Genomic DNA, 27262 nt, shown 5'->3' on the forward strand with positions numbered 1-27262 from the left:
ATGGCCGTGTTTGCTTCAGCGACTGGCGGTCCTGACGCATGCGCGCTGATACGAGGCGGCCCTATTGTGAGGTGCTAAGGTAACTCCGCGGCCTTGTAGCGGGGATGGAGGAGGACGGCGGAGCCGGAGCGGCTCCTGGAGCCCCCGCCGGTCTCTCGGCCTCGCAGCGCCGAGCCGAGCTGCGGCGGAAGAAGCTGCTGATGAACTCGGAGGAACGGATCAACCGCATCATGGGCTTCCACCGACCCTCGGCGGGCAAGGGTGAGCCGCGGGGCGGCGGTGGTGTGAGGGCTCCCGGGGCTGAGGCCGCCTCCTCAGGGCGGCAGCTCCAGCGGCTGCTGCTTCAGCCCCCAGCGCGATCGTTAGGTGCAGCGGTGCTTTAAGCAGCGCAAAACGGTTTGTGGTCCCCAAGAGAACCGCCATAGAAACTGTCTCGGGCCTGTGGCTGCTCTGCTGTAGCGAGCACACAAGCTGTCAAGTAGTTTGTCTCAGGTGAAACGATGAGTCTCCCCCGTTTTCATCCAGTTACTGCTTGCTTTCATAGTTATGTTTTTATATCAAAGTTTTCTCTGATTTGGGTAATAACCAGTCATTGGATGCTTGTGTTTGGCATGCAGGATTTCCTTGCAGCTTCCTAGGAGGTCATTTCATTTCTGTACATCAAGGAGGCCAACTGTCTCGTCAGGAAAGGGTTCCCACGTTGCAGTTCACAAAGATGCCCATGAGCCATGAGTCAGTCTGCCTTAATACTGAATAATTCTCTTTAAGTGTTCCTTTCCGGTAGGACCAGCCTTGTTCTGCACGCCTCCTGGTTTGGTTTTATTCTCTGGCATCACCTTTTGCTGTAAGATGGGGTCTTGTCCTGGGTTCAGGAAAAGAACTGTTGTGGTTTAAACCCAGCCACACAGCTCTTTCACTCAGTCCCCCCCTTTCACCCCCAACTCCCAGAGAGCTGGGGAGGAGAATCCAAAGAATGTAGCCCCCACGGGTTGAGATAAGAACAGTTTAATAACTAAGGTATAACACATACCACTACTGCTACCACCAATAATAATAATAATGATAAAGGATATAACACGTGAAGAGAACACGACACCTCACCAGCCACCGACCGATAACTCATTCCACCCTGCCTGACCAAGCACCAACCCATACCTCCTCTATCCCCCCAGAGCTCCAGCCCTTCTGGGTAACTCGCAGTTACATCCTGGGTATGACATGCTATGGTATGGAATACCTCTTTGGCTAGCCTAGGTCAGGTGTCCTGTCTCTCCTTCCTCCCGGCTTCGCCTCCTCCCTGGCAGAGCATGAGCTCAGAAAGTCCTTGGCCAGAGTAAACATTTGAGCAGTAACTACAAACATCGGTGCTATCAGCACCGTTCCCAGGCCGAAAGTCAGAACACAGCACTGCACCAGCTACCAAGAAGGAGAAAACATGACTGCTACTGCTGAACCCAGGACAGGTCTTCAGGTTGGATACAGAGCAGGTTAACACAGCTTTGCCTCTGATAACAGAGAAGAGCAAGACAAAGCAGGCTGCTTCCATTGCCTCCTTATTTGCCAATCTTTACTGCTGCTTCTGTGTGCTTAACTTTCCATAAATCTTTGCCCTTTTTAATGTTGCTCTGTGTATTTGAAACATCATTCCTCTAGTCAGAGGAAATCAGAACTGTTGCTTAAGGAAGTCCAGTGTCTGCTGACTGACAGCGTCAACTTCCGACCTCGTTGCACAGCTTCTGTCTTGTGCCTGTCCCACTTCAGAAGAGTGCCCTGCGATTCGAAGCACGTGCTACACAAGGGTTCTTTGTAGGCTGGTGGAGAAGGTGTAGCCGGGGCTATGCTGAGAGCAGTTTCAGTCTGGTCCATGCTGTGCTCTTCCATTTTCATTACCATCTGTGTGTAACTTGACTGTAAACCTTGCCTTTCATACACAAGGAGGCTGTGTATCAGCTGAGCCCATTTCTTTTAAAATGTATTCATCAAACAGCTTTGTGATGAATAATTAGCACATTTATTAACCATGAATCTGTCTTTTCACTTTGGAACAGCAACCCTTGTCCAGAATGGCTGAAGTGTTGTTCTATATACCTGATGTGCATAACTCTTGTGGTTTTTGTTTCTCTTCTCTAGATGATGAAAGTCACACAGAATCAAAGCTCCAGCATGAGCAAGATAAATCCATTCCTTCCGTTTCCAAGCGAATTGTGCTTGGTGACACTGTCTGTAGCATGGCAGGCACAGCTGACCATGCAGCCAGCATGACAGACCTCAAAGGGGAGAAGGACTTGTTCACGAAAACACCAGACCTTGTCAGTGAGGGCACAAGTGAGCTCCGTCACCGTGTCAGAGGGGAACTGCCACCTGAAGCTGCAGCACGGCCACCTCGACACGGATTAGACCAGTACCTATCCAGATTTGAAGAAGCTCTGAAGCTGAGGAACCAGCTGATGAACGAGAAACCAAGCCAAGAGAATGGGAATGCAGCGGAGGAGTTTGACTCTTTCCGCATTTTTAGATTGGTGGGGTGTACTGTGCTTGCCATCACAGTCAGGGCATTTGTGTGCAAGCACTTGGTGAGTGCAGGGAAGCAAACAATCCTTTTCTGCTTTGCCAGTTTACTGCTAACTTACTGTGAAATTTCCTTTATCTAGGGCTGAAGTGACTGAGTGGGAACTTCAGGCACTCTTTGTGTTTCTGAGAACTGTATAAAACCTAAAAGTGATCTGGAAATTCTTTGAGATGAATGTGTGTTACCTTACACAGCCTCTGTGTAGCACACCTTTGGTCAGTAGTGTTCAAGGAACAGAACCACTGCAATAGTTATTGCAGCTTATATCCCATCGCTGTGAGCATGAATTAACTGCTCTTCTAGTTTGGAGTCTAGAAAAGAGTAACAGAGTAAGAACAGCAGTAATTGTCCCATGATAAGCGGATCCTACTCATGTATCAGTCTCCTGAGGAAGAGGAAAGCAGTTCCTCAGGGCTGCAGGTGCTGCTGGTACACCATAGTGATGTGTGCCTGGTCCAGTCTGCCACCTCCTGGCTTGCTGGGCTCATGTTTACACGCTGCTCTATGCTTCTGTGATCTCAGGGGTTTAGGCACAAAGAAAATAAGGCAGAACCTTATTTTTGACATGTAAATTGTCTGCTTAGCCTTGCAGTATTGAAAAATATTGTTGCTATTGTCCACATATTATCTTTCTACCTAATTTATTACTTGAGAAGCATCAAATTTGTATGTTTTCTTAGCTGTCACTTCTGACCGTGTTAATTTTTGTATGTTCTTTTCTTTCAGTCAATATTTGCACCATTTCTTACTCTACAACTTGCTTATATGGGCCTGGCCAAGTACTTTCCAAAGGTAATTTTTTATTAATATTATTATTTCAGAATTAATTTGAAGTGCTTTAAATTTAATCTTGTGCTAAGAATGTATTAAGACCAATGGAGATGAGGTTTTCTTCCCTTGGTTTAAACTATAGGATTAAAAGTTGCCGAATGTTGATAGCTTATACTGCTTTTAATCTTCCCAGATTTAGTCCAAATCTCATTTAAAGTTGCTGGGGAAATGTGGACTAACAATGCTAAAAGCATCTGACTAGGAAAGGCAGGTAGTTCCTGCATGTCTTTAGGAAGCTTCTCTCCTAGACAATGCTTTTCTGTGGTTACTGTGTGCTCTGTCAGCAAACTGGGCTGCATGTGATACCTGGACAAAAACCTGGGAGGGTGTTCCTTATAAATTGAGACAGTCCTTGGGCTTTAAGGGCTCTGCATTCCATTCCTAGGATCAGTTTGACCTGCAGCTTGAAATGAGACGTGTTTGTGTGTGAAACTTGCTGCTTATTAGCAAGATTTGCTGTATCACTTGCTTTATATGCTTACACTGGTTGATTGTGCTCAAGTATTTGGTTGATGACTTTGTCAGGTTTGCAGCACAAAGCAGGATTGAATGATGCTCAATCCATAGCTGAAAAGGAAAATTAGCATTTTAAAAGGAATAAAAGATTACCTGTAGAAACCAGAATAAATCAGCATTTCTTTTGTAGTTAAGCAGATAACTGGAAACTAAACTTTATAGTAGATATACTAATCTGATGTGTCACAACAGAAAACAGTAGAATTAGCTGAGACTTGCAGTAGCTCATCTGCTACAGCTTTTTGATCTTGTTTCTGCTGTCTTCAAAATCAGCACTTTAAGAGGTTGTTCCTTTCCACAGCTTGTTTTTACTGCATTCATACCCACATAAGGGCAACCAGTTTGTTAGTCTTCATTTTTTCTTTTATGAAACCCAGAAAGAGTCTTGAAAACTTCAGGTAAATTGGAGTAAATTAAGATATCCAGCAAGTATCATCATTTCCTGCCTGTCAGGCTTTGCCTCCCTGGGATTCCTCATCTTAAGGTCAGCTTTCAAAAGGTTTCGGGGCATTTCTGGGTTCAGAGATTAAAACTGCCACATTGAGCCATCCCAAAATAGAAGGAAACAGTTGGTTTTCAATCCTAAATCATTTTTCTGTGTCAGAAAAGTAACAGTATTTTTCTTGCCAAGTAGTGTGATGAGATGAATCCTGTTCTGCCAGTGGAGATGCCTGGCTTGGCTTCCCACATCCATCCAGATTGCCCTTGTCTGGGACTCTCCCCACTCCCACAGAAGCTGCTGCACAGCCTCAGTGCCAGCACATAATGTGTGTGATGAATTTGATCTGCTGTTACCAGCCTTTCACTCAGCTCCAGCACATCCAGCACAGTGTGAATCTGTCGCTGGGATAAGTGAATCCTGGAGCATGTCTGGAGAGAATCAATCTAAACCTGCTGCTCTTCCCGAGGAAGTTGGAATGTTTCTGTCTATGTGTGAAATTGGCACAACACTCATGGCATGTAAAACAGGATTGGATTATAACACAAGATCTAATATAACTCTGTGGGGTTTTTATCTTCTAGTATGAGAAGAAGGTGAAAACGACAGTGTTAACTGCTGCTCTCCTCCTGTCTGGAATCCCTGCGGAAGTCATTAGTCGCTCCATGGACACCTACAGCAAAATGGGAGATGTTTTCACAGACCTCTGTGTCTATTTCTTTACTTTTATCTTTTGCCATGAACTCGCTCTGGCTTTTGGTTCTGAAGAACCATGATGTAGAATTGACCGCAGTAGTTACACTAAAGCTTTCTGGACTGTTTTCCTTTAGCATCTGACTGTGCAGACAGGTTTCAACCTTCATTAAAATTCTTAACCTGGTCAAATACTTGAAAGGAGCCTTAAATCCAGTCATTTGGGGAAAGGAAGAGCAGGGTCCCAGACTGCCAGTTGTATTGGGTCAGTTTATTTAATGCTGTGTCTGCCTGTTACAAATGTGAAGAATAAGGGGCAAGTGTCAGTGCGTGCTTTATTTGGTTTAGTTTGATGATGACCTTCTCAGCCTCCTTCATAAGCATTTACAAAGCTGCCTTTGTTCTTCTCAGGGAGGACAAAGAGAATCCCATAGAACAGAACATATAGATACCTATCTCCAGTATGACTGTACCTAACAAGAACTCATATTGTGGTGGTCCCATTTTCTTTAAGCAAGCTCTAAATAAAAGAAATCCCTTTATTCTCCTGTTCCAATTCCGAATGTTGAACCAAGTAGCTGCTTCTGGAGGAGGCTGGTGAAATACGCCACCTTGTCCTAATCCTTGCCTTGGTATACATTGTGATTGTGATCCATTTTGATGGTTATAGTGCAAAACAGCTGAGCAAAAACACAAACAAAGAAAATCCTGTTATTTACAACTGTCATTAATGGAAAAGTAGGAAGAAACACAACTGTTCATGTTGCCCGTTTGTGAGTTTCCAGCAACCTAATCCTAATGCAACCATTCCTGTGCTTTCATCCTCATGCCTTTATTTTAGGAGTTAATTTCATGAGGGGAAAGCTGTATATATTGACAACCAACCTGCAGTATCTGCTGTTTGCTCTGCTACATGTAACACTTAAAAGGGAACTATTTGTTGTCCAGCTCCTTGCAGGACTGCAAAAGACAGCTTTTATTATGACATTAATCTCTGCAGTTTGTCTCTGTTTATCCTGCAAACAGGATCTTGACTGTGGAAGAGTTCCAGCAATGCTCAGCCTCTGATGCAGGAGAGCTCTTCATCTCAACTCAGTTTGGGGTGTTTCTAACCTTGCCCCCTTGAAATCGTAGGGACTGTTCCTGTTTAAACCCTGTACCAGAGGTGACAGTGAAATCAAACCTAGGGCTTTGAGCTGCCTCCCATGTGAACATGGAGGAAAGGAGAACAGCATCTGGTGGGGTTTTATGTCCAGCCACATAGATGGGAAGGTGACAAATACAACTGAATCCTGTCTCTGGTTAACGTGAGAAGCTCTTGAATGTGTTTGTTCTCAATCTTGCATGTATTTTGCACAGGGAAAGGAAGGAGGTGTCAACTTAAACACTGATGATCTCCAAACTTTCTACTGAAGCTCAATTTGGCAGTGTTGTCAGCTTATAGTTTTCTGCTTAGAATCTGGACTTTAAGGCAATCTCAGCAATGCCCTTTTTTAGCACAGGGAAACACTAGTTTATCTCAGTATTTGTGTGCAGAAATACTTTTAGGGAGCAGAAGGTTTGACCATGGCTCTGTAAAGCAAAGGGCTCTGTGTTCTACTGCTGCCTTTCTGTTCAGGCTTTCCGCTGTTCCTGTAGCACAGCATTTCTGACTCCTACATTAGATTCAGGTTTGTTTGTGGCATGAAGTCAAGAAGATTATGTTTTGATTTGACTGTTTCCAGGCTATTTTTTACTGGTTCCTTTACAGGTGCCCAGGGCTGGGCTGCAGAATGTTCTGATTTGGTTCTGTTAGCACAAATATTTATTCAGAAGCTTTACACTTGTTTCTTTTAGACAGGAATTTCAGCAGGTTGAAATGGCTGTCAGTTCAGTTCAGGTTGAGGTATGTACATAATGAGTTTGCTCAGAAGTTGTACTTATTCTGTCTCTATTTATATGCCCCAATGTAATACAAATAAACTGCCGAAATACCCTGTAGTAACATCTCCCGAAAGCAATGAATTCTTAATCCTCAGTGTGAAATGTTGGTACTGATCAGCTAAACAGCAAAGAGCTGCCCCACCTGCTGTGTGTTCGCTCCATCCCTTGCACCATCCGATATCCAAGGAAAGATGAAGTGGGATTTCTCTTCAAGCAATGGAATGAATCTGTTGTGAGACCCAACCTGGAGCGCTGCACCTTGTTTTTATCTGATGGTTTCGGCTTGCTCTTGGCTGCATGGGCATCGCTCTGAGTGACCTGCGGGCAATACCTGACTGCCTTTTGTTCCGTTTTTATCCTCTCTCTGTTGCTGTACCCGGTTCTGTTCCATGTTCAGTGCCAAACTGCGTGTTTTCTATTAAAAGGATGTTTGCTACCCGCTTCCTTGGCAGCTTATCCTGGCTCGGGAGGAGGGTGGCGGGCACCTTGTACCGGGAATGCTGTGCCCGAGCCGTTGGGAAGTGCGGGGCGGTGGCTGGCCGCTGGACGCTGTCCGTTTCAGGTGCACTGCGCCCTCCAGCCAGCAGGAGGCGCTGCAGGTGGGAGGTGGCAGGAAGTAGGGGGGCGCTTCCCGCCGCACCTCTTCTAGTCCCGGGCGCTGGGGCGCGGAATGGCCGCTGCCGCGTAGCGGAGGGATAGGGCCGCCACCACCGTCGCCGCCATGGGCCGGGAGTCTAGGTGAGGCGGCGGGGGCACGGATCGCAACGGGGAGAGCGGGTGCCTCGGGGCGGCGGCGCGGAGCAGGTGGCTGTGTAGGGAACAAAGGGCGGCGAGCACGCCGAGGGCTGCTGGGGCAGGCCCCGGGGCTGGGCCCGGCGCGGACCTCGATGTGAGGGCACGTCAGGGCCCCGGGAGCAGCCGGGAGGAGGAGCCGGAGGGTCGCGGCCCTGGCCGGGGGACGCGGTCCGTGGCGTTGGGCCCAAAGGGCCGGCGCTACCGGGCGCGACTCCGGCTGACCCCACTTGGCCTTTGCCGGCTCGTTTTAAGTCAGTAGCGGTGGCGTCATTATCCGGGGTGGGTTTTTATACCCGCATTAGGCGGTTTTGCTCGTTCTCCCGATGTTTATGCAGGGTCGCGCACCTCCTGCCCTCTCGTAGCAGATATAACCACCTGAGGAGGTGTAGCCAGCACAGCGGTGATGTGACCGTGTACTCGGGTGTCTCAGATCGGGCCCGATTTGGAGCTGCTCACATCTACCGGGCTTTAAGCCAACTCCAGAAGTTACACGTGCTGCTGGGGCACACGTCTCTTGTTTCCTAATTTAACCAAACCATCAAGTTTTAACACCAAAGCCGTGCATCAATAGACCCTGCATGTGGTTGTCCCTGCAGGGTAACAGCTTCCGAGAGCCTCAACTGAGATTTATAAAGAGAGAGGTAGAGGAGGGGAAATTTTAACGGCCAGATTGGGTTGAAATCAGTGATTCTGCGCCCATAGATAGCTGTGAATCAGTTTCAGACTGGCTGGGGCAGGGGTTGTTGCCAGCAGGTCATAGAGACCCAGGCTGCAAAATGTCCTGGGAACTGAGCACCAAACTGCTCACACTAAAGCGGGAGCCCTTCTCTCATCACAGGACAGCTTCTCTTGTGACAGTGACAATTGTCTTCTGTTTGGGCTAAAACGAATGTAAGGAGTGGGTTTAAACGGGTATTCATTTTCTATTCTAGTACTTACAGAGTTCTAAAAGCTAAGGAATTGAGTGAGTGGTGGGTGGAGATGGATGGGGTGGGCTGCATGTGCTGCAGCTGATGGTAAGCAGTGACTGGGGCTTTTGAACCCTGAAATCATCTCAGCTTTATTGCACATCCTCAGGGAAAACTTAAAAGGTAGGAATTGTGGTTGTCTGAACTCAAATATTGGAAAGGGGGAAGTGTGGGGAGAAGATCCCAGGGGATTGTGTGGCTTAGATGCCAAGGAAATCAGAGATACCTTACACTGACAGATGTTCTTTGCGTTCAGTTATGCTGTGGATCGGCAGTGTACGGATATCATGCACTACCATACTGATGCCAAGTGTACACGGCACCTAAATATATCAAGGTGCTGAAATAAGCTTTATTTTTAGTGCCGGTATGGTTGTAACACAACCCTGTGTGGCAGGGACAGAAGGGAAAGAAGGAGGTGAGGGCCTGAGGTCTTGTCTTCCCTCTTTTTGCTTTCCAGGCTTGTTAAGAGAACAGGTCTATGGGCCTTGGGCTATAGGAGGGTGAGCAAGGGCATTATTCTGGCTTGGTGACTGAAAATCAGGAATTGGAGGAAGAGGAGATGGTCACCATAGAGGTCCCTCTGTGACTTCCAAGAGTTTCCTACAGAGTTCCTAGCCCTTCTCAATCCCACAGTGTGGTTGGGATAAGAGTGTTAAATGAGGGGAGAAAAAGAGATTCCCATCTCATTCACACACCGCTTGGGGCTTGCTGACTTCTTCACACTTCTGTTGTGATGTTTGATGATGTTACAGAGTTTCCCTTCATGTCAGCGTTAACCATTGCTGTGTCACATATGTTCAGGGGTTTATGCTTCTTGGACTGCAGCTTGACAGCATTTCTGTTGAGCAGAGGTGCAATAGTGCGTAGCTAACCTGGATAAAAATGATATACTGTACAAAAAGCAACAAAGAACAGTTGTGTTTGCTTGTCAGATTTTGAGATGGCTTCAAAGAGTCTTTGTCTTTTCCTCCATATAAGGAAAGCAGTGGATTTCTGAAAAGGAAATTGTTCTTCAGGTTCTAATGTTCTCATGTGCTTATAGTAGTACTCTAAACCAAAGGAAAAACATGACCAATGCCTCTAATTCCAGTATCATTAGGAGTATACATACATATATTGATTAATATATATTATATATATAACTGACTAATATATATATTAATCAGTTTGGCAAGATGATTACAAATGCTTAGAGATTCAAGAAGCCCAAGTAAGATAAGTGATCATTTTTGGCCTGTCCACCTGAATGTGACCAATACCCTTTAACTGCAGAGTGCTCTCCCTGTAACTGTTCCTCTCTCTGTGCATCCATGGTCAGGCACTATCGGAAGCGCTCCACGTCACGGGGACGCTCCGGCAGCCGCTCCAGGAGCCGTTCTCCATCTGACAAGAGGAAACGTGAAGACAGACGTTCCAGAAGTCGGGATCGAGACCGGAGACGTGAGAGGTCCCGCAGCAGGGACAAGAGGAGGTCTCGATCGCGGGACAGGAAGCGCCAAAGGTATGGTTTCTCAATCCCAGCCAAAGGGGATAGGAATGCTTGTCACCTGAACGCTGATGTCCTTCCACTGGGATTAGTTTGCTGTTGTCCAGGATAGGTTTTACTATGTTTAATGATTTTGGCAATGAAATGGTTTCTTGATGCTAGAGTTTGTAAGCTCTTAGCGGTCTTGATGATTGTTGGCTTCCTTTCACAACCTGTTCCTCAGTAGCAGCTAAAATTACACTGTGATCATGTGCTAAATAAATGCAATTTTGTTCAATGGCAGACGTTCAAGAAGCAGAGAAAGGGAACGGAGCCGAGAGAGGAGAAGATCCCGGAGCCGAGAGAGGAGGCGCTCTAGAAGCAGGAGCAGAGGCAGACGGTCTCGATCCTCCAGTCCAAGCAAGAACAGGAAAACAGAAAACAGGTATTTATGTTCTCTGGTACCCTTGTGACGAGACATAGAACTGTTGGTAGCATGGAGGGAATCATCAGACACAGCTTTGGTTTGTAGAACAAGAAGAATATTATGTGGCTGTACTGTTATGAGCTGTTCCCACTGCTTAAGATGCCTGATGCAGCTTGTTAGGAGAACCAATGTGAATTGGGTTCCAATAGATTCTGCATTTCTGGTAGTTAAAAGGAATATTTCCCTGACATGGAAAGATTCCCAGGAAGGCAGCGTGCTTTTTAACGTATTTGAAAGTATAAACCAGTACAGGGTGTTCAGAGTTCTGTTTCTATCCAGCACATGCATATCTTTCCCCTGAGAAAAGTTCTTATGTTGTCAGAACTCTTTTACCTTCCTTTTTAGGTCAAGATCTAAAGAAAAGACAGATGGTGTGGACGTTTCCAAAGAAAAGAAAAAAGACAAAGATGACAAAGAAGATGAGAAGGATAAAGATGGAGCCCCAAATACTGTGGCCACTGAGGTAGAAACTTGTAATACTTACAAATTTAAAACATAAGAATTCAAACTAGGAACTAAGTTAGCCATAGATTAGTGCATTAATGAAAGAAAACCTGTTCTTAGAGCTGGACAAAATCCCCACTGAATGAGAGAGCATTCTCTTCAGTAACACACACTCCTGTCACAGGATGTGCTTTTGGCTCTTGGCATGAGAAACGTTCTTCTCAGTTCAAGATTTCAAACCTCTTAGACCTCATAGACCAGAGACCCCAGACAAGCTTGAAGGATCTCTCATTTGTCACAGATTAGGTGACAGCAGAGGGGCTGAACATTCTCTTGTCCTCTGGACCCAAGCAGGAATCAAAGAACAGAGGGAGAGGGAAGCTTACTTTGCCTGATTCCATGCTAGGAAAAGTTGTGCCTAGATGAAGAATTCCCAAACCAGCAGTTCTAGCTGACTCTTCTAAACCAGCATGTTGTTACTAACCCTCCTTCATTAGAAGCTGCTGCACAGTCAGTGGGAGCTCCCCACAAAGGACCTTTGGAAGTACAGGGTAACAGGGTAATTCTTCAGCCCGTTATCAGTCAGTGGCTACACTGAGTTGAAACTGACTGATCTGAGTCACAGTGGTTTTTCCTAGTAAATATTTCCTAGTAAATACTTTTTCCTAGTAACTAATTGAAAGTTTGATTTGTTATTATGTTACAAATGAGACAGGAACTCCTCTCATGAAAATAAAACAGTTAACTACATTTCTTACTTGAAAACGTTATAGTTGATGCTAGTACTTCTCATTTACTTCTGTTGTGATAAGTTGGTGGACTAGTTGGTGGATGTCAAGTTCGCACTCATGTAATGGTTATATTTGTTTGAAGAAGCATAGACTAAAGCCAGTGGACATTAATTTTTGCTGTTTGGTTGGGTTTTACCATAGAATTTTGATCAGAACAAACTAGAAGAAGAAATGAGAAAACGAAAAGAGAGAGTGGAGAAGTGGCGGGAAGAGCAACGCAAGAAGGCGATGGAAAACATAGGAGAGCTGAAAAAGGAAATTGAAGAGATGAAACAGGGGAAAAAATGGAGTTTAGAAGATGATGATGGTATTTAACTTTATATTACAGTTAAAATACTGTTGTTGCTAGAATGACGTTGTCGGTAAAGCATTTCATTACTTTTCAGAACTGTAAAATAACAAAGCCTAAACCTGGTCATGGCTTCAGATGGTTTAAGTTACAATTGAGATTAACAAACTGGAGAGATTTATATGAGGCAAAATGGTACAGTAATAAAAGTGAACTGTAGTTTTTGTGTAGACTAATAACTTAACACATGTGAGGCTTTCCTCTTACCCTATCTGTTTTATTCCTATCTTTCTTGTTCATATTAGATGACGAGGAGGAAACTGCAGAAGGAGAAAAAGAAGGCAATGAAGTTGAAGATGAAGAGTTAGATCCTTTGGATGCTTATATGGAAGAAGTAAAAGAAGAGGTCAAGAAATTCAACATGAGAAGTGTGAAAGGTGGAGGTGGGAGTGAAAAGGTAAAACCTCTTATTAAGCTTTGTGTTTTAATACCACAATGGCTTTGGAAGAAAAGGGGGGAAATGCAAAACAGCAAGAAGTCATTTAGATGCAGCACTTAATGCCTTTTTGCCTTATCTTTAATTTCTTGGTGTTTTTATCAAGCTCTTTGTATCAGGGATTATTCTGATGAAATTTCCCTGAAGGAAGTGAATTGAAAAACCTCAAACCACCATAATGCAGTCAGCAGTACAGATACTCTGTATATTTTATGCAGTATGGGTTTTGCTGTATATGATAGCACAATAATTCTTACTGTCTTTATAGAAATCCGGACCAACTGTTACCAAAGTAGTAACTGTGGTGACAACCAAAAAGGCAGCTGCAGAGTCAGAAAAGAAGAAAGGGGAGCTCATGGAGAATGACCAAGATGCAATGGAGGTAATGGAAGTGTCTTGTATTTCTACTACAAAAGGCAACGTACTGCTTGTAAGAGACTTGTGAATGGGGATAGTCCTGGGATTTATCCATTTCTTAGGAGAGAAGTATTTAGCCATTTGCAGAACCACAGTCACAGGATTTTTGATCTTGCAGATTCTTGTTACTTGTACTGTTCTTACAGTTTAGGAAACAGTAGGAAGGAATTTGATTGTTTCTAGGGCTACAAAATGTGGTGTCAAGTCGTGTTCAAGTAGGCAGCAGCACACTAAGCCAAATATATAAGCATTTTCTGTTACACTGGCTGTAAATAACAAATGTGTTTTAGTAGGAAGAGGTGGTGCAAGTAAGTATGCTGCCCTCTCTGGATGTACGTTCAGTGAGTTGGCTGTTAGTATTCATAAAGTCATGAAGGTGATACAGAAAGTGGTGAAAGTTGAGGTTTGGGAGGAACATGAGAGAAAAGGGTAACAGAACAGTTGGGATTCAAACTGAGAGTGGGTTTTTAGCATCTGATTTCATAGGGTAAGGAGTAACTTGCTGAGTGAAGTTCCTCCACAAATGAAAAGCCAGAGCCTCTTGGAATAAAATCATAGAATAGTGAGTGTTGGAAAGGACCTTAAGATCATCCCGTTCCAAACCCCTGCCATGGACAGGGACACCTCAAACTAAACCATGGCACCCAAGGCTCTGTCCAACGTGGTCTTGAACACCACCAGGGATGGAGCATTCACAGCTTCCTTGGGCAACCCATTCCAGTACCTCGCCACCCTAATAGTATAGAATTTCTTCCTTATATCCATTCTAAACTTCCCCTGTTTAAGTTTTAACCCATTGCCACTTCTGTCACTACAGTCCCTAATGAAGAGTCCATCCCCAGCATCCCTATAGCCCCCCTTCAGATACTGGAAGGCTGCTATGAGGTCTCCACACAGCCTGCAATTACCATTGAATACCGTTGAATACCATTCATATTAATTTTCACACAAATTATAATCTTTGCAGTATTCCTCAGAAGAGGAAGAAGTTGATCTCCAGACTGCCCTGACTGGCTATCAGACCAAGCAGAGGAAGCTGCTAGAACCAGTGGATCATGGAAAGATTGAATATGAACCTTTCAGGAAAAACTTCTATGTTGAAGTACCAGAACTAGCTAAAATGACTCAAGAAGGTAAGGACAGCTACAACCAGAATGCCTTGGGTCCTGTTAAAGAAAAGAATGAAAAGTTTTGATGTGTAAAGAAACAGCAAATTCTTTTGGACTATAAAAAAGAGCATTTGGAGCAACTTTGTCTAGAAAAACAGAGTCAGATCACTGTTATGGAGATCTTCATATAATTATATGTGAGGCTTTGTAAAATCTGCATAAGATTTTTCCACCCACCTCCTGTATGTATGTATAGCTAGCTAAAAGCTGGTTTTCTGGTGGTGATAAAATCAGTTCTTCAAGAATATCTCAGTCAAGGTAGTAGAAAAATGTCAAGTTTGGCTCTGTTGTAATGCAAACTCTGTTTCAGAGGTGAATGTGTACAGGCTGGAGTTGGAGGGGATTACAGTCAAGGGAAAAGGCTGCCCCAAACCAATAAAAACCTGGGTACAGTGTGGTATTTCCATGAAGATTCTCACCGCCCTCAAAAAGTAAGCAAGCATTTTATGAACTGTATCATGCTTTGCTCACTGTGTTCTATTGCATGTTTATGAGAAAAACCTTTCTCTTTGTCACATAGTGAAACACATCCATGTCTGTAGATGTTACATTTGTAGTCATCAGAGTGCTTATTGGTCTGGGTTGGGCTGTTGTAATGAACTCTTCCTTCTGCCATTTGTACCAATGCTTTTGCTGCTCATTTTAAGCTGTATTTTTGAATAGCATTGGTATGTGTATCAGTAAATATGAATATACAGATTTTTGAGCATGACTTCATAATTCACATCTATCAAATCCTACTTTGCTCTTTAAAATATCTTTTGTTTTTCCTTTCTACAAGGCATGGCTATGAAAAGCCAACTCCCATTCAGACCCAGGCTATCCCTGCAATTATGAACGGCCGTGATTTGATTGGCATTGCTAAAACAGGAAGTGGAAAAACTATTGCATTTTTGTTGCCCATGTTCAGACACATTATGGATCAGAGAGCGTTAGAAGAAGGAGAAGGTCCCATAGGTACACAGTGCTTGTTTTCCTCATCACTATTTAAATAACTGAAAAGTCAAGCATATTCTTTAGAAGGGTCTTCAGTTCTTCTCTTGGCTATAGGGAGGAATATTTACTTACTAATATCCATTGATGAGTGGCTTTTATAAATTGAATTAATGATGACCATGATGTTTAATGTTATTTGTGATCATTGGGCTGTCTAATGCTGTTTCAAGAGTACCTGTGTGTCCCTATATCTGGGAGATCTTAATCCTTTGATTTTGAGACTTTGACCAGATTTCCGCCCCCTCATATTGTCTGAATTTACATGTCTAGTTTAAAATGTAATTTCAAGAAAAACTTAAGTAAATTGCTGTAAACATTATTACAAAAGATTGACTTCTATTGTATAAAGAACATCTCTTGTATTACAATGGCTGATGAAAATACTGTGCATTTCAGCTGTCATCATGACACCCACTCGCGAGTTGGCTTTGCAGATCACCAAGGAGTGCAAGAAGTTCTCCAAGACACTTGGCCTTCGAGTTGTCTGTGTTTATGGAGGGACAGGAATCAGCGAACAGGTATGTGAAAAACACACCTTACTTGTCACATAACTCCTGAACCTTAATGTTATTCTTGCAGTGAAATTGTTTTCTTTCTCTCTCCCATAAATCCAGTACATTTGCAGCCTTCATTATGGATTTTCTGTGTGTGAATGGTAGTAATACATGAGCTTAAGCATTTGCACATAACGTAGCCTTAAACATACTGATCTTGAATATTCTAAGAAGTATTAGTTGTCCTTCAGCTTAGGTTGCTGGAGGTTACAATTCACATTAGTAGAACAGCTGTATAGCAGTGTATGTTGTTAGCCTGGAAAAGAGAAGGCTCTTGGGAGACCTTAGAGCAGCTCCATTGCCTAAAGGGGCTACAAGAAAGCTGGAGAGGGGCTTTGGACAAGAGCCTGTAGGGACAGAACAAGGGAAATGGCTTTAACCTGCCAGAGGGGAGACTGAGATGAGCTCTTAGGCAGAAGCTCTTCCCTGTGAGGGTGCTAAGGCGCTGGCACAGGGTGCCCAGAGAAGCTGTGGCTGCCCCATCCCTGGCAGTGTTCAAGGCCAGGTTGGACACACGGACTTGGAGCAAGCTGCTCCAGTGGAAGGTGTCTTTGCCCGTTGCAGGGGGCTGGAACTGGGTGAACTTTAAGGTTCCTTCCAACCCAAACCAGGCTGGGATGCTGTGATACATGTTTTTAAAAAGTCAAAGCAAAACCCCACTCTGATAATTTGTTCACCTGTGTTTTAAAATCAGATTGCTGAACTCAAAAGAGGTGCTGAAATAATTGTTTGCACACCTGGGCGTATGATTGACATGTTAGCAGCTAACAATGGTGAGTAGAAAACCTTTTCCTATGGAGAGTTTTGTATATTTGTTGTGTAATTCTAACAAATTCAAAGATCATGTATTTTGATAAATGGTCTTATGGAATTTTCTTATATCTCTTCAGGCTGCACTATCTTGCTATTGAGAGTATATAGCAGTAGTAATAGGTTAAATCAAATACTGGCTTGACTTTTTTGGGGAGGACAGGAAATAATTACATTCTTGAGTTTCTGAGAATGTTTATCATTGTTAAACTTAAGATGTGCTGGTCCAAATTCTTTACCTTCAACTCATGTAAATAAAGGTTATATGAGAGTTGCTTATTTTCTCTGCCCATTGATCCTTTATTATCATTAGCGTAGCTCAGCAGTTACCCATTTGCACATAAGAGCCTCTGACTCTGCCCTTATCTGTTGGTTTTTAAAGCCAAAGAAGCCCTCCCTAAATAACTGTTCAAAAGTAATAGAATTGACCTTGTATCAAATATTCAGATTGATTCAACTGAGCCACTGCAGCTTTAAGAGGTTTTGTCCTAGTGTAACCATTGCATGCTTATTAGATAAAGTTTTATTATTAAATTATTCCACATCAAAACCTCTACTAAACTGTTGACATTATTTAACTTCTGTGGAAAAAGTACCTTCAAGACATATAGAACTGGGCTTCCAAGACTTAAATCGTCAAAGGTAGGTACATTAATGCTGTTCCCAAGTAATTTTACAAAGTTATTATTTGGGGATGAAAGTGTTAAGATGTTAACTAGATATGTAGATATAAAGAAAATACCTATTTTGCTCCTTAAGTCTGAATTCCTTATCTTTAAAAAATGCAGCGCTAAATCTCTACCGAGTAATTTGAGGATTCAGCTCCAATTTGCTGAAGCTGAAAGGACCAAATTCTGCTGTAGTTTGATAGGCACAAATCTGCGTGGTAGTTGTAGGAAGTGTGAGCAATCTGTTCCATTCTGGGAGCATTTGACAGTGGCGCTCCACAGCTGTTTGGAGCTGAATGTGTTCACATGTTTATATCATTTGAGAATATGATTCTGAAATCCTTCAGTTAAATCCTTCTCATGAAAGGGAATCTCTTGGCCATTTGTTTGGGAAGGGTGCTAATTATCCTGTCCATCAGAATCTCTAAATGTTCACAGATACACAACTTAGTTTGTCTCCAGCTGTCCCAGAGTTTGGGGTGGTCCTTAAATTTAGCGGTGTTACTGGATAGGTTTCAATCTTTATATATTCACTTTGAAAAGACTGCTTACTCTGTTTTATGCCTATTACTAGCAGTTAACTTAGAATTAGTATGATTATCCTCAACTAGTGATCTCTAGCTCCAAAGAAGCATTACAGATGATATGTATGAGAGGAGATTGTCTGAGGCTGCAGCAGTTAGCACTGGGCTTTGCCTTCCACACATGCGCTGTAATCTCTAATATGTTTTTTTCCAGGTGTCGCTGTCAGATAATGGCTGATGTGGCTCCTTGCTTCATCTCAGTCTTAGTTTTATGATGTGTTTTGGCGAGGGCACTTTTCTGAATTTTACAGGTTCTTCTGGCCCTATGATGGTATGCAAGAGAAGAGTTTGACAAACTAAAAGGGCCTTGTGCATACTTACACGTTTCCCACAATGTATTCCTGATTAAAACGAGAACATGAAAATTCACATTTCGTGAATTTTTTATAACACTAGATTAATGTCTTTGTTAGAAGATAGTGAGACTATAAAACATTTTAAAAGTTATTCCTGAGGGGAAACTTGATGTCCATTTGATTTTGTTTCCCATGTGTTTTTTCCTCTCCTTTCACAGGTCGAGTGACAAATCTCCGCCGAGTCACATATGTTGTACTTGATGAAGCAGACAGAATGTTTGACATGGGCTTTGAGCCTCAGGTAATTAAGGATATGAGTGATGCTGCCGCAAGATGTTCTTTGCCACTTACAGGATTTTGCAGTGCTATGTTATTATTACACTGTCAATGAGTGTTCAACAAGATGTACTACATACGGGCAATAATTTAAACTGACTTTATTTCCTCTATTCTCCCTAATGCTTTGTTTTCAATAATTTCTTACGTAAACTTGCTATTTTCTTACACACTTGTTTTGGATACTTTTGGCCATCTTGTAGTCCAATGTAATCCCTTGATGCAAGTGTCATATTAGTAGTTGTAGCCTGCTTATACAGCCTGATGTCTCCTGGCAAAGTCGTGCAGGAGGCAAGAACAAAGTGTTGGAAGTGTTGGTGACAATTACTTGCTGGCAGCTCTGGACATCCAGGACTCTTTCAGTTGCCATCAGGTTATATTGTCCTCCAAAACTGGAGAAATTCCTGTATTTCATGTCCTGAGCTGTAGTGTTTCTGCTGCATGTCTTAAGCTTTCTACTAGGCTGTTGTCAGGTTGCATATTGCCACTTCACTTTCTTTCTCATCTGGCAAGTTTTGCCTGTCTTCCAGTGCCAGCATCTACATCCCAAGAGGAAATCTGTGAAGAAAAGTTTTGTAGTGTGTGTAGTGCAGATGACCCCTGACTTCAAAGATGACAGCTTTACCTGTGTATGAAGTTCAATTACAGCACTAACAGAGAATCTCCTCTTGAACCAGGTTATGCGCATTGTAGACAACGTCAGGCCTGACCGTCAGACTGTCATGTTCTCTGCTACTTTTCCCAGAGCTATGGAGGCACTAGCTCGGAGAATCCTCAGTAAACCCATAGAAGTGCAGGTTGGAGGCAGAAGTGTTGTTTGTTCTGACGTGGAGCAGCATGTTGTGAGTATCACACATCTGCCTCGCTTACCTTCTTATTTGCTTGCAAAAAATTACTCCTGGCAACATTGAATATAGGCCAATGTAGCCACAAAGCTTTTAGTTTCAGAAGTGTAGACCTTATTAAATGTGAACTCAGAATAAACTAACACCCCAGTCTGCAAATGCACAGTGATCACTTTGGTTTTAACTTGGTTTTATCCCAATGAGCTGAACAGCGCTTTTGTCCCTGGCTGTAGAAACAGCCTGAAAAAGTCATCTCCTATTCCTGATTATTTTTATACACCCTGAATATGTTTAATGACTGAAGATGTAAGTTATACTCTTCCTACTTTGGTATGTCTTTTTCTAGATTGTCATAGAAGAGGAGAACAAGTTTTTGAAGTTACTGGAGCTCCTGGGACACTATCAAGAGAAAGGATCTGTGATCATCTTTGTAGATAAACAAGAACATGCTGATGGATTGTTGAAAGATTTAATGAGAGCCTCTTACCCTTGCTTGTCTCTTCATGGAGGTAATCTGGAATCTTAAGGATTTATATTAGCAACTCAAAATAAGAAGACTGGTATTTGGTAGTTACAAAGAGAAGCTGCTTAGTTCCTGTATAGTACCAATTGTTACTTCTTCCTAAGCAGGTTTTGCTTTACAAGTGGGAAAGAGATGTCTCTTTACTTGGAATGTGCAACAGACTTGTTACTGAATGTTAACACCTCTCGGGGAATATTACTAACTACTTGCTATTGTAGAGTAGTGAATGCCATTGGGAAGATATTGCATGATATTTTTACTTGAGATTGCACAGTAATAGCAGCTGTTGTTTCGCTTTTCTGCAAAGTAGTAACAGAATGGAAGTAGTTTAGTAGCAAGAAGAGGAAATCTCTTCAGAACACTGTCTATCCCAGAACATTTTAAAACTGTCTATATATAATGCTCTTAAAAATGCAGTAGTGAATAAGTACAAAACCACTCTTCATTTAGTGGAAGAAGGAAAAATACTCCTGTTCTTCTGAGACTTCTGTTTCCTTTAGAGAACAGGCAAAGCCTCCAGATGAGGTCTCAACTGAATATAAGACGTTAAATAGAAAGTAATATTAAAGAAACATTTGAAGATCCTGGTAAACAGCTTTTGATAGCAGGAGAAATGAAAGTTCTGTTATTCTGGATAATAGACTAAGATTTATAATTCTGGCTAATATATTTTGCCTGTGAAAGTATGAATGTACTGTGAATTTCATTTGCTTCACTTTTGATTGTTTGAAGTTGGTGTTTGGATCTTTGGTACAAAGCAGCGCTTGATAATGAACTGTGTGTCTGGTTTCTGGCAGGCATTGATCAGTATGACAGGGACAGCATCATTAATGATTTCAAGAATGGAACCTGCAAACTTCTGGTGGCCACATCTGTAGCAGCAAGGGGTTTGGATGTGAAACAGTTGATGCTGGTGGTCAATTACAGCTGTCCCAACCATTATGAAGATTATGTGCACCGAGCAGGAAGAACTGGACGAGCTGGCAATAAGGTATGTATCATCACTTGTCTGGTTTGGTTTTACTGAGCATTTTTCCTTATTGATTGCTTGATCAAGATCTTTCCAAGGGATAGCTACAGAGGGAGTAGTTTATGTTACTGGTGGGTATAGTGCGTATAAGGGTTTTGAGTGATCACACATAAGATATATTCTGAATTTCATCACTACAAAAGTTGGAACGTATTTGTTCTTCTGATGTATGAATATTCTTTTAAATCCCATCTGTTGGCTGAGAGTTTGGGTGGTTTTCACTGTTGGAAATGTGCCCTACAAAATTTGTGAGATTTTACTTTCCGAACTTTTAACCTTGACAAGATTGAAAAGAAAAAAATCAGTTTCTGTCCTGTGTGGTTGATTACCTCTGGATCAGCTTTCTGGGGAATCACATTATTCATTCTGTGTTCCTGATAAAAGAGTTTAAGCAGGAATATCATGGCTGCTTTTATTGACCAGAACAACAGCATCTGTGCAGGGTGCTTCCATAAATCTAGAGATAAAGTGCCTTTAGAGGTTTTTCTTTATTATCTTTTATATTCACTTTGACCAGGGGTATGCATACACATTCATTACTGAGGATCAGGCACGGTATGCTGGTGATATCATTAAGGCTTTGGAATTGTCCGGGAATCCAATTCCTACTGATTTGGAGAAGCTCTGGGCTGACTTCAAAGACCAGCAGAAAGCTGTAAGTAATTCTTTCTTCTGTAGTGGGCTTTGGGCTGAGTTTAATGTGTGTGACCATGGGTGTAGTTGTGCAGTGTATATACGTAAGTCATCTCACTGACATCACTGAGCCCACACGTGTATGCTTAGGTAGGTGTGGAAGTGGTTTTGGGTTTGGGATCTTGAACGTCATTTACAAGACTGTTCGTGAGAAGTTAAATAGTATCATCTGGTGTGTGATAGGGAAGCACTGTGTACAGGGTGCTTTGGCTTTTATCAAAGTCCACATAAAAGATAATGAAGTTCTTTCACAGAATTTGTATTGTTATTTCTAGAGTTCTCGCCATCAGAGGATCTTGCTCATGCTGAGAAGAGTGACTTCAGAGTTTTTTTCCGATAGAAAAACTGGAGGGTTCTTTTTTGCTGCCCTTGAAAAGCATTTAAATGTGTACTTCCAGAAAATCCCAATAGTGTATTGTTTCTGTCAGCTGAATAAACACTGCTCTTTTATTACACTTCATTGTAAAATACCATTTTTAAATGTGAAGAACCTTCTGAGTTTTCTGGGATTTGCTTTTTTAAATAAATAAAGTAAAATTTAGAATAAGTATTTATACAGTTCTCTAGCTATTTTGTGACGCTCAGTTGGGATTTTAAACTTGCAAGTATGAAAGTGCTGTTTTTGCTTTCAGGAGGGAAAGCTGATTAAAAAAAGCAGTGGATTCTCTGGGAAAGGTTTTAAGTTTGATGAAACCGAACAGGCTTTGGCTAATGAAAGGAAGAAGCTACAAAAAGCAGCTCTTGGCTTGCAGGACTCGGATGATGAAGATACAGCTGTGGATGTAAGCACCTGAAAATAAGACTTAAGTTGCTGAAAGATTTTCATTATACTTGTTTGCTCCCCAGTAGGTTACATGACATGTTGCAGAGCACATGGATTTTTGTTATTCTATGTCCTTTGCTACTAACTTAGTTAAATACCATGAGTAGATTTGGATGCACTGTTTGGCATAAAGTGTAAATAGCTATGAAGATCAAGATCTCTGAAGACCTACAAAGTCTCTTTCTGACTTACTCGTACTTTATACTTAATATTTGTGCTTATGTAAATATCACATACATTTTTATTATAATAATCCTGTATAAATAAGAATGAAATGAGAATGATTGCCCTCAATTACAGTATTGTTTTTTACTCACAGTGTTTTAAAGAAATTCATTGCAGCCTTCTCTATGTTTAAATCCTTATATTAGACTCCTGGTTTATGACCTTGGGAGTAAACACTGTGCTCAAGCCTTTTCCTGATTAGTAGATCATTTGTTCCTTTTGCTGAGTTGTAGTTCTGGACCAGCTTTTACCATTTATATGAGATTAATTTCTTTAAAAGCATATAAACTAAATGCACCTTTGTGTTTTCTTTAGGCTGATGAGATTATCTAATGGTAAATGCAGTGATACAATAACCATTACTTTCTTTAGATTGATGAACAAATTGAAAGCATGTTCAATTCAAAGAAAAGAGTGAAGGACATGGCAGCACCAGGAACTTCAGCTCCTACACCATCCGCTGGGAATGCAGAGAAATTGGAAATTGCTAAAAGACTGGCTTTGAGAATCAATGCCCAGAAGAATCTTGGAGCAGAGGCACAAGTATTGGTTCCCTTCCACTTCAAGGTCAGGCTCTTTACAGAGCATTTACTGTTGTTATTGTTGTCATTGACACTGTTCAATTCTTTGTTCTGTGGCTGCCATTTCATTTAATGTTTCTGCACACCACTAACAATACTACATTATTTAGCTTATCTGCGCTGTGCTAACTCCAATTACAAGTTGCTGGATTTGTAATTGAGCTAATATGATAATAACATTTAATACAGAACTGGAAATACTTTGTCTGCCCTGGCAAAGGGTTAATTCATTACTAATAAAATTACACAATTGGGTTATAAAGGACTTCTTTAAGCTATCTTGTTCCCAACGTGGACCTGTTTTTTTACAGGATGTGATGCAGCAGGCGACAAATGCTATCCTGAGAGGAGGCACAATTCAAGCTCCTACTGTATCTGCCAAGACCATTGCAGAGCAACTGGCTGAAAAAATCAATGCTAAGCTCAATTACGTACCCATAGAGAAGCAGGAGGAGGAGAAACAGGATGGAGGACAAAACGAATCTTTTAAGAGATACGAAGAAGAACTAGAGATCAATGACTTCCCACAGGCAAGTAACCACTTTGCTATAATCAAGTGTAAGCAACCATTATTTAACAAAGGCTATCCTCATAGCTTAGACTATGATTATGCCAATACAATATCTTGTCTCTATTTCCTGTTATACCTAATTGGAATTACTGCACTATCTGTTGTCACTTCCTAGCACAGTGCTTTGGACATATTCCGGAGAATATCACAAAAAAACAAGTATTTCTTATCATACAGAAATCTTTCCAATGACTTCTCCTACATCTAAATCTTTGTCACTATTTAGCTTCTTATTTCAAAGGCCATGCTACTGCTGACACTGCACTTTGCTTTTTTAATGACCTGTGTATTTTTGCCATTCAGAATATTGCTGCCCTGATCTACCTCATTTGTTATTTTGACCATTTATATTCCACATCATCAAGCACAAATTCATGACTGAGAATCATCACTGTTCCTGGGAAACCTCTAAAGGGAGGGGGACTCATATTGCATACATGTGTAACACTGAACACAGCGCAGATCCAAGATGACAGGGATGAAGTAAGATAAAATCAGTGCCTAAAGCAAGAAGTCAGCTGACTGTATAGGCTGTTTTTTATAGAAGTACTACGCAACCATTCAATACCATCATGTGTAAGTTACACGTAGGGCAGCCTTTTGATGGGTGAGGCATTTTATGATGGGTGTTGATAAGATACCTCTTAGAGAGAGAATATGTAACTGGCAGTGTTTATTCCTTAGGCTTTATTTATGGAGATTTTAAGGTTTACTTATTTTTGTCTTTAACTGGTGAACTAGGTAGAAATAAATGGCATTTATTTTGTTAAAGGGAAGTACTTGCAGCCATTAAAGAGTATATGTTTGCCCTTGAAGTCTACTCCTGTACAAAAAGTGCTAAATACTGGAGTGCTGTTTCAAAAAATCACAAGAAAAAAATACAAGTTTTAATCTTCCAGTGTAAGCAAAGTGGAAGAACCTTAGAGTTCTTGCTTCAATAGTACTATGCATCCCTTTTCTCCTCCTTCTATAATTTTATCTTTCTGACACAAGATGCAGGTCTTTCTACCTATACCTGCATAAAAATAAGCGGATGAAATTTCAGTCTTGTGTTTTTACAATAGAGTGCTGTGACTGATTGCTACAGCACAGTGCTCCTCTTTGTCTATAATGTCAATTGTGTGTTGCCTTTCTCCATGTTGATCCTCCCATATCCTTTATGTTGCAGACTGCCAGGTGGAAAGTTACCTCCAAAGAAGCGCTGCAGAGAATCAGTGAATATTCTGAAGCTGCTATTACAATCAGAGGAACTTACTTCCCCCCAGGCAAAGAACCCAAGGAAGGAGAGCGAAAGATTTATTTGGCTATAGAGAGTATGTATTCTTTTTATAAATATCGTCATGAAAGATAAGTTCAGTTTTGTGATTGGACATGGAGTCACTCTAGTGATAATGTATGTGGGTACTTAGAGACCCAGTGTAGTTATTTTGCAGTTACTGGAGAAACACTCGTTTTATCTTAATATGCTTTGTCAAATAATCTATGGGGATCACAGAGATGCTTCTCATCAGAATAAGCACGAAGATATCTGTGCCATTGTGAAATAAGGAAGAAAATAGAATTGTGTGGGTTTTGGCTGTTAAAGGTATAAGGAATTACATCAGCTCCAACAAAAATCTGGCAAATCTTCAGTGTAGAAACCTCTATAGAGTATAACAGTGTAACAGTAGAGTAGAAACCTCTCTCGTCCAAGGTGTTTTTGAATAGTGTAATTTATGATTGTCTGGTTTAAGTATCTTCCTTAGAACACAGCCTAGCTGTGGCAGTCTGTTCAGTACTGGAGTGTTCTTCAGCAAATAGTTGAGGATACTCAGCAAGCTTTATGATGTTTCTGAAAATAGCCAGCAGTGGGTATTCTGTAGGCTTCATATACAGAAAATGTTTAAAGTATGTTTTTGTCTTCAGGTGCCAACGAACTGGCTGTACAGAAAGCAAAGGCAGAAATCACACGACTTATAAAAGAGGAGCTCATCAGATTGGTGAGTGAAATATCCAGAATGCAGAGGGAAAAATGCCTTAATTTATGCTTTATGGGATCCATTTCCAAAAATGTTGGCACTCAGGCTTACATTTTTATTAATATCAGGGACTTATAGATCTCAAAGACTGTTTTACTGAACAGCTTAGAAAATCCATTACTGTGCTCAGTCAGGCAAACACGCAGCTGTTCTCCAGCCAGCAGATGGAGATAACACATTAACAGAGCTTTTTGAGTGAAGACCCCTCAAAGAGTTAGGTCCCAATACATTTCCTCATTTCGGCACCATCAGGCAGAGGAGTGGAGAGAACTACTCCCCTAATTTTAATACTTTATATGCACTGAAAGATTTGTTTTGCATTAGCTTTACAGCATACCCAGCTAATAATGGCTCTGTTCAACATCTTCCTTTTTTGAAATGAGATAATGTCTTGAGAAATCACATTCTTGGCTTTCTCTAGAATAACATTCAATGCTACTACACAACAGTGTCTTTGGCTTTTTCACTTCAAGTAGCCATCAAGATCAGCAGTCAGTTCCACTGGTCCTGCTGAGCCATTATGGAGAGTTTTGTTTCTTTTGCAAAATCATTGACCTCCCCATAAAAATGTTTTCCAAAGCTAAGGAACTGCTTATGTACGTGTAATACGGATTTATTAGTGGGAGGTTCATTGCAATTCCTTTCTCCATTTTCACTTTTAACTGTGGTTTTGCTCTCCTTTATTTGCAGCAAAATTCGTACCAACCAACCAACAAAGGAAGATACAAAGTTCTCTGAGCATTTGGAGTTACCTGTGTGCCAGTGGCTGGTGCGTGACACTTGTGGCTTCTGTTGTTTTTGCTGTTTACACTGCTTATTGTAAATTAAGGACTTTTTTATTTTGTCTTGCGGACGTTTTTTAACAGAAAATGGATATTTGCTGAACCATCTGAATTCTCTCCACTAAAGTTATCAGTCTTAATGCAGAGCAGTCTGGGCAGAGCATGATTTAATTTAAAGGTGCAGTTTATATACTTTTCATCATAAAGAATATAAAATAAACCAGATTTTGATTTTTCTGACAGACTGTACTGTTCAGTGAATGAAACAGTGTTGGGATTCATGTTGGAAATTGTACCTGCTTCATATTGTGGGGATGGGTCACATCACATCAGTTTACACTGGGAATATAATACACCACCAGAATAAAGGCAGGATTTTCTCCTGATACATAGGATCTCTGTGCCTGGTTCACACACATTCGCTCCCTGTACAAACATCCCCCCCAAGGTCAGAGAGTCTTACAGTGATCAGAGAAGAGAATTTTATACAGAATACTTGAGGTCTAGTTTTAAGATCTTCTTATCCTTGAAACGTCCTATTTTGTCTTTATCATCCAGGTAACAGAGTAACTGTGGGGTTTTTGTAAAGTGGAATGCTTTGTAGTATGAAAAGACTTTTCCTGGTTTTTTTT

General features: G+C 41.7%; 2 protein-coding genes across 2 annotated transcripts; both read left to right on the top strand.

Moving 5' to 3' along the window:
- The first annotated feature begins 65 nt into the window (after positions 1–65).
- On the top strand, positions 66–5590 carry CAMLG (calcium modulating ligand). The gene is made up of 4 exons (XM_005147261.3): positions 66–261; positions 2131–2573; positions 3296–3361; positions 4940–5590. The coding sequence occupies exons 1-4, from the start codon at positions 105–107 to the stop codon at positions 5129–5131; spliced, it is 858 nt and encodes a 285-aa protein (XP_005147318.2). The 5' UTR covers positions 66–104; the 3' UTR covers positions 5132–5590.
- Positions 5591–7593: 2003 nt separating this feature from the next.
- Positions 7594–27262, top strand: DDX46 (DEAD-box helicase 46). Its single transcript, XM_005147259.3, has 23 exons — positions 7594–7709; positions 10056–10238; positions 10507–10647; positions 11035–11152; positions 12066–12231; positions 12519–12670; positions 12978–13091; positions 14094–14259; positions 14606–14726; positions 15077–15252; positions 15688–15809; positions 16540–16618; positions 18422–18504; positions 19217–19381; positions 19731–19893; positions 20705–20898; positions 21455–21592; positions 22263–22412; positions 23051–23245; positions 23571–23789; positions 24999–25143; positions 25736–25809; positions 26539–27262. The coding sequence occupies exons 1-23, from the start codon at positions 7693–7695 to the stop codon at positions 26584–26586; spliced, it is 3129 nt and encodes a 1042-aa protein (XP_005147316.2). The 5' UTR covers positions 7594–7692; the 3' UTR covers positions 26587–27262.

This window comes from Melopsittacus undulatus, chromosome 10 (genome assembly GCF_012275295.1).
Source record: "Melopsittacus undulatus isolate bMelUnd1 chromosome 10, bMelUnd1.mat.Z, whole genome shotgun sequence".
Lineage (NCBI taxonomy): Eukaryota > Metazoa > Chordata > Aves > Psittaciformes > Psittaculidae > Melopsittacus > Melopsittacus undulatus.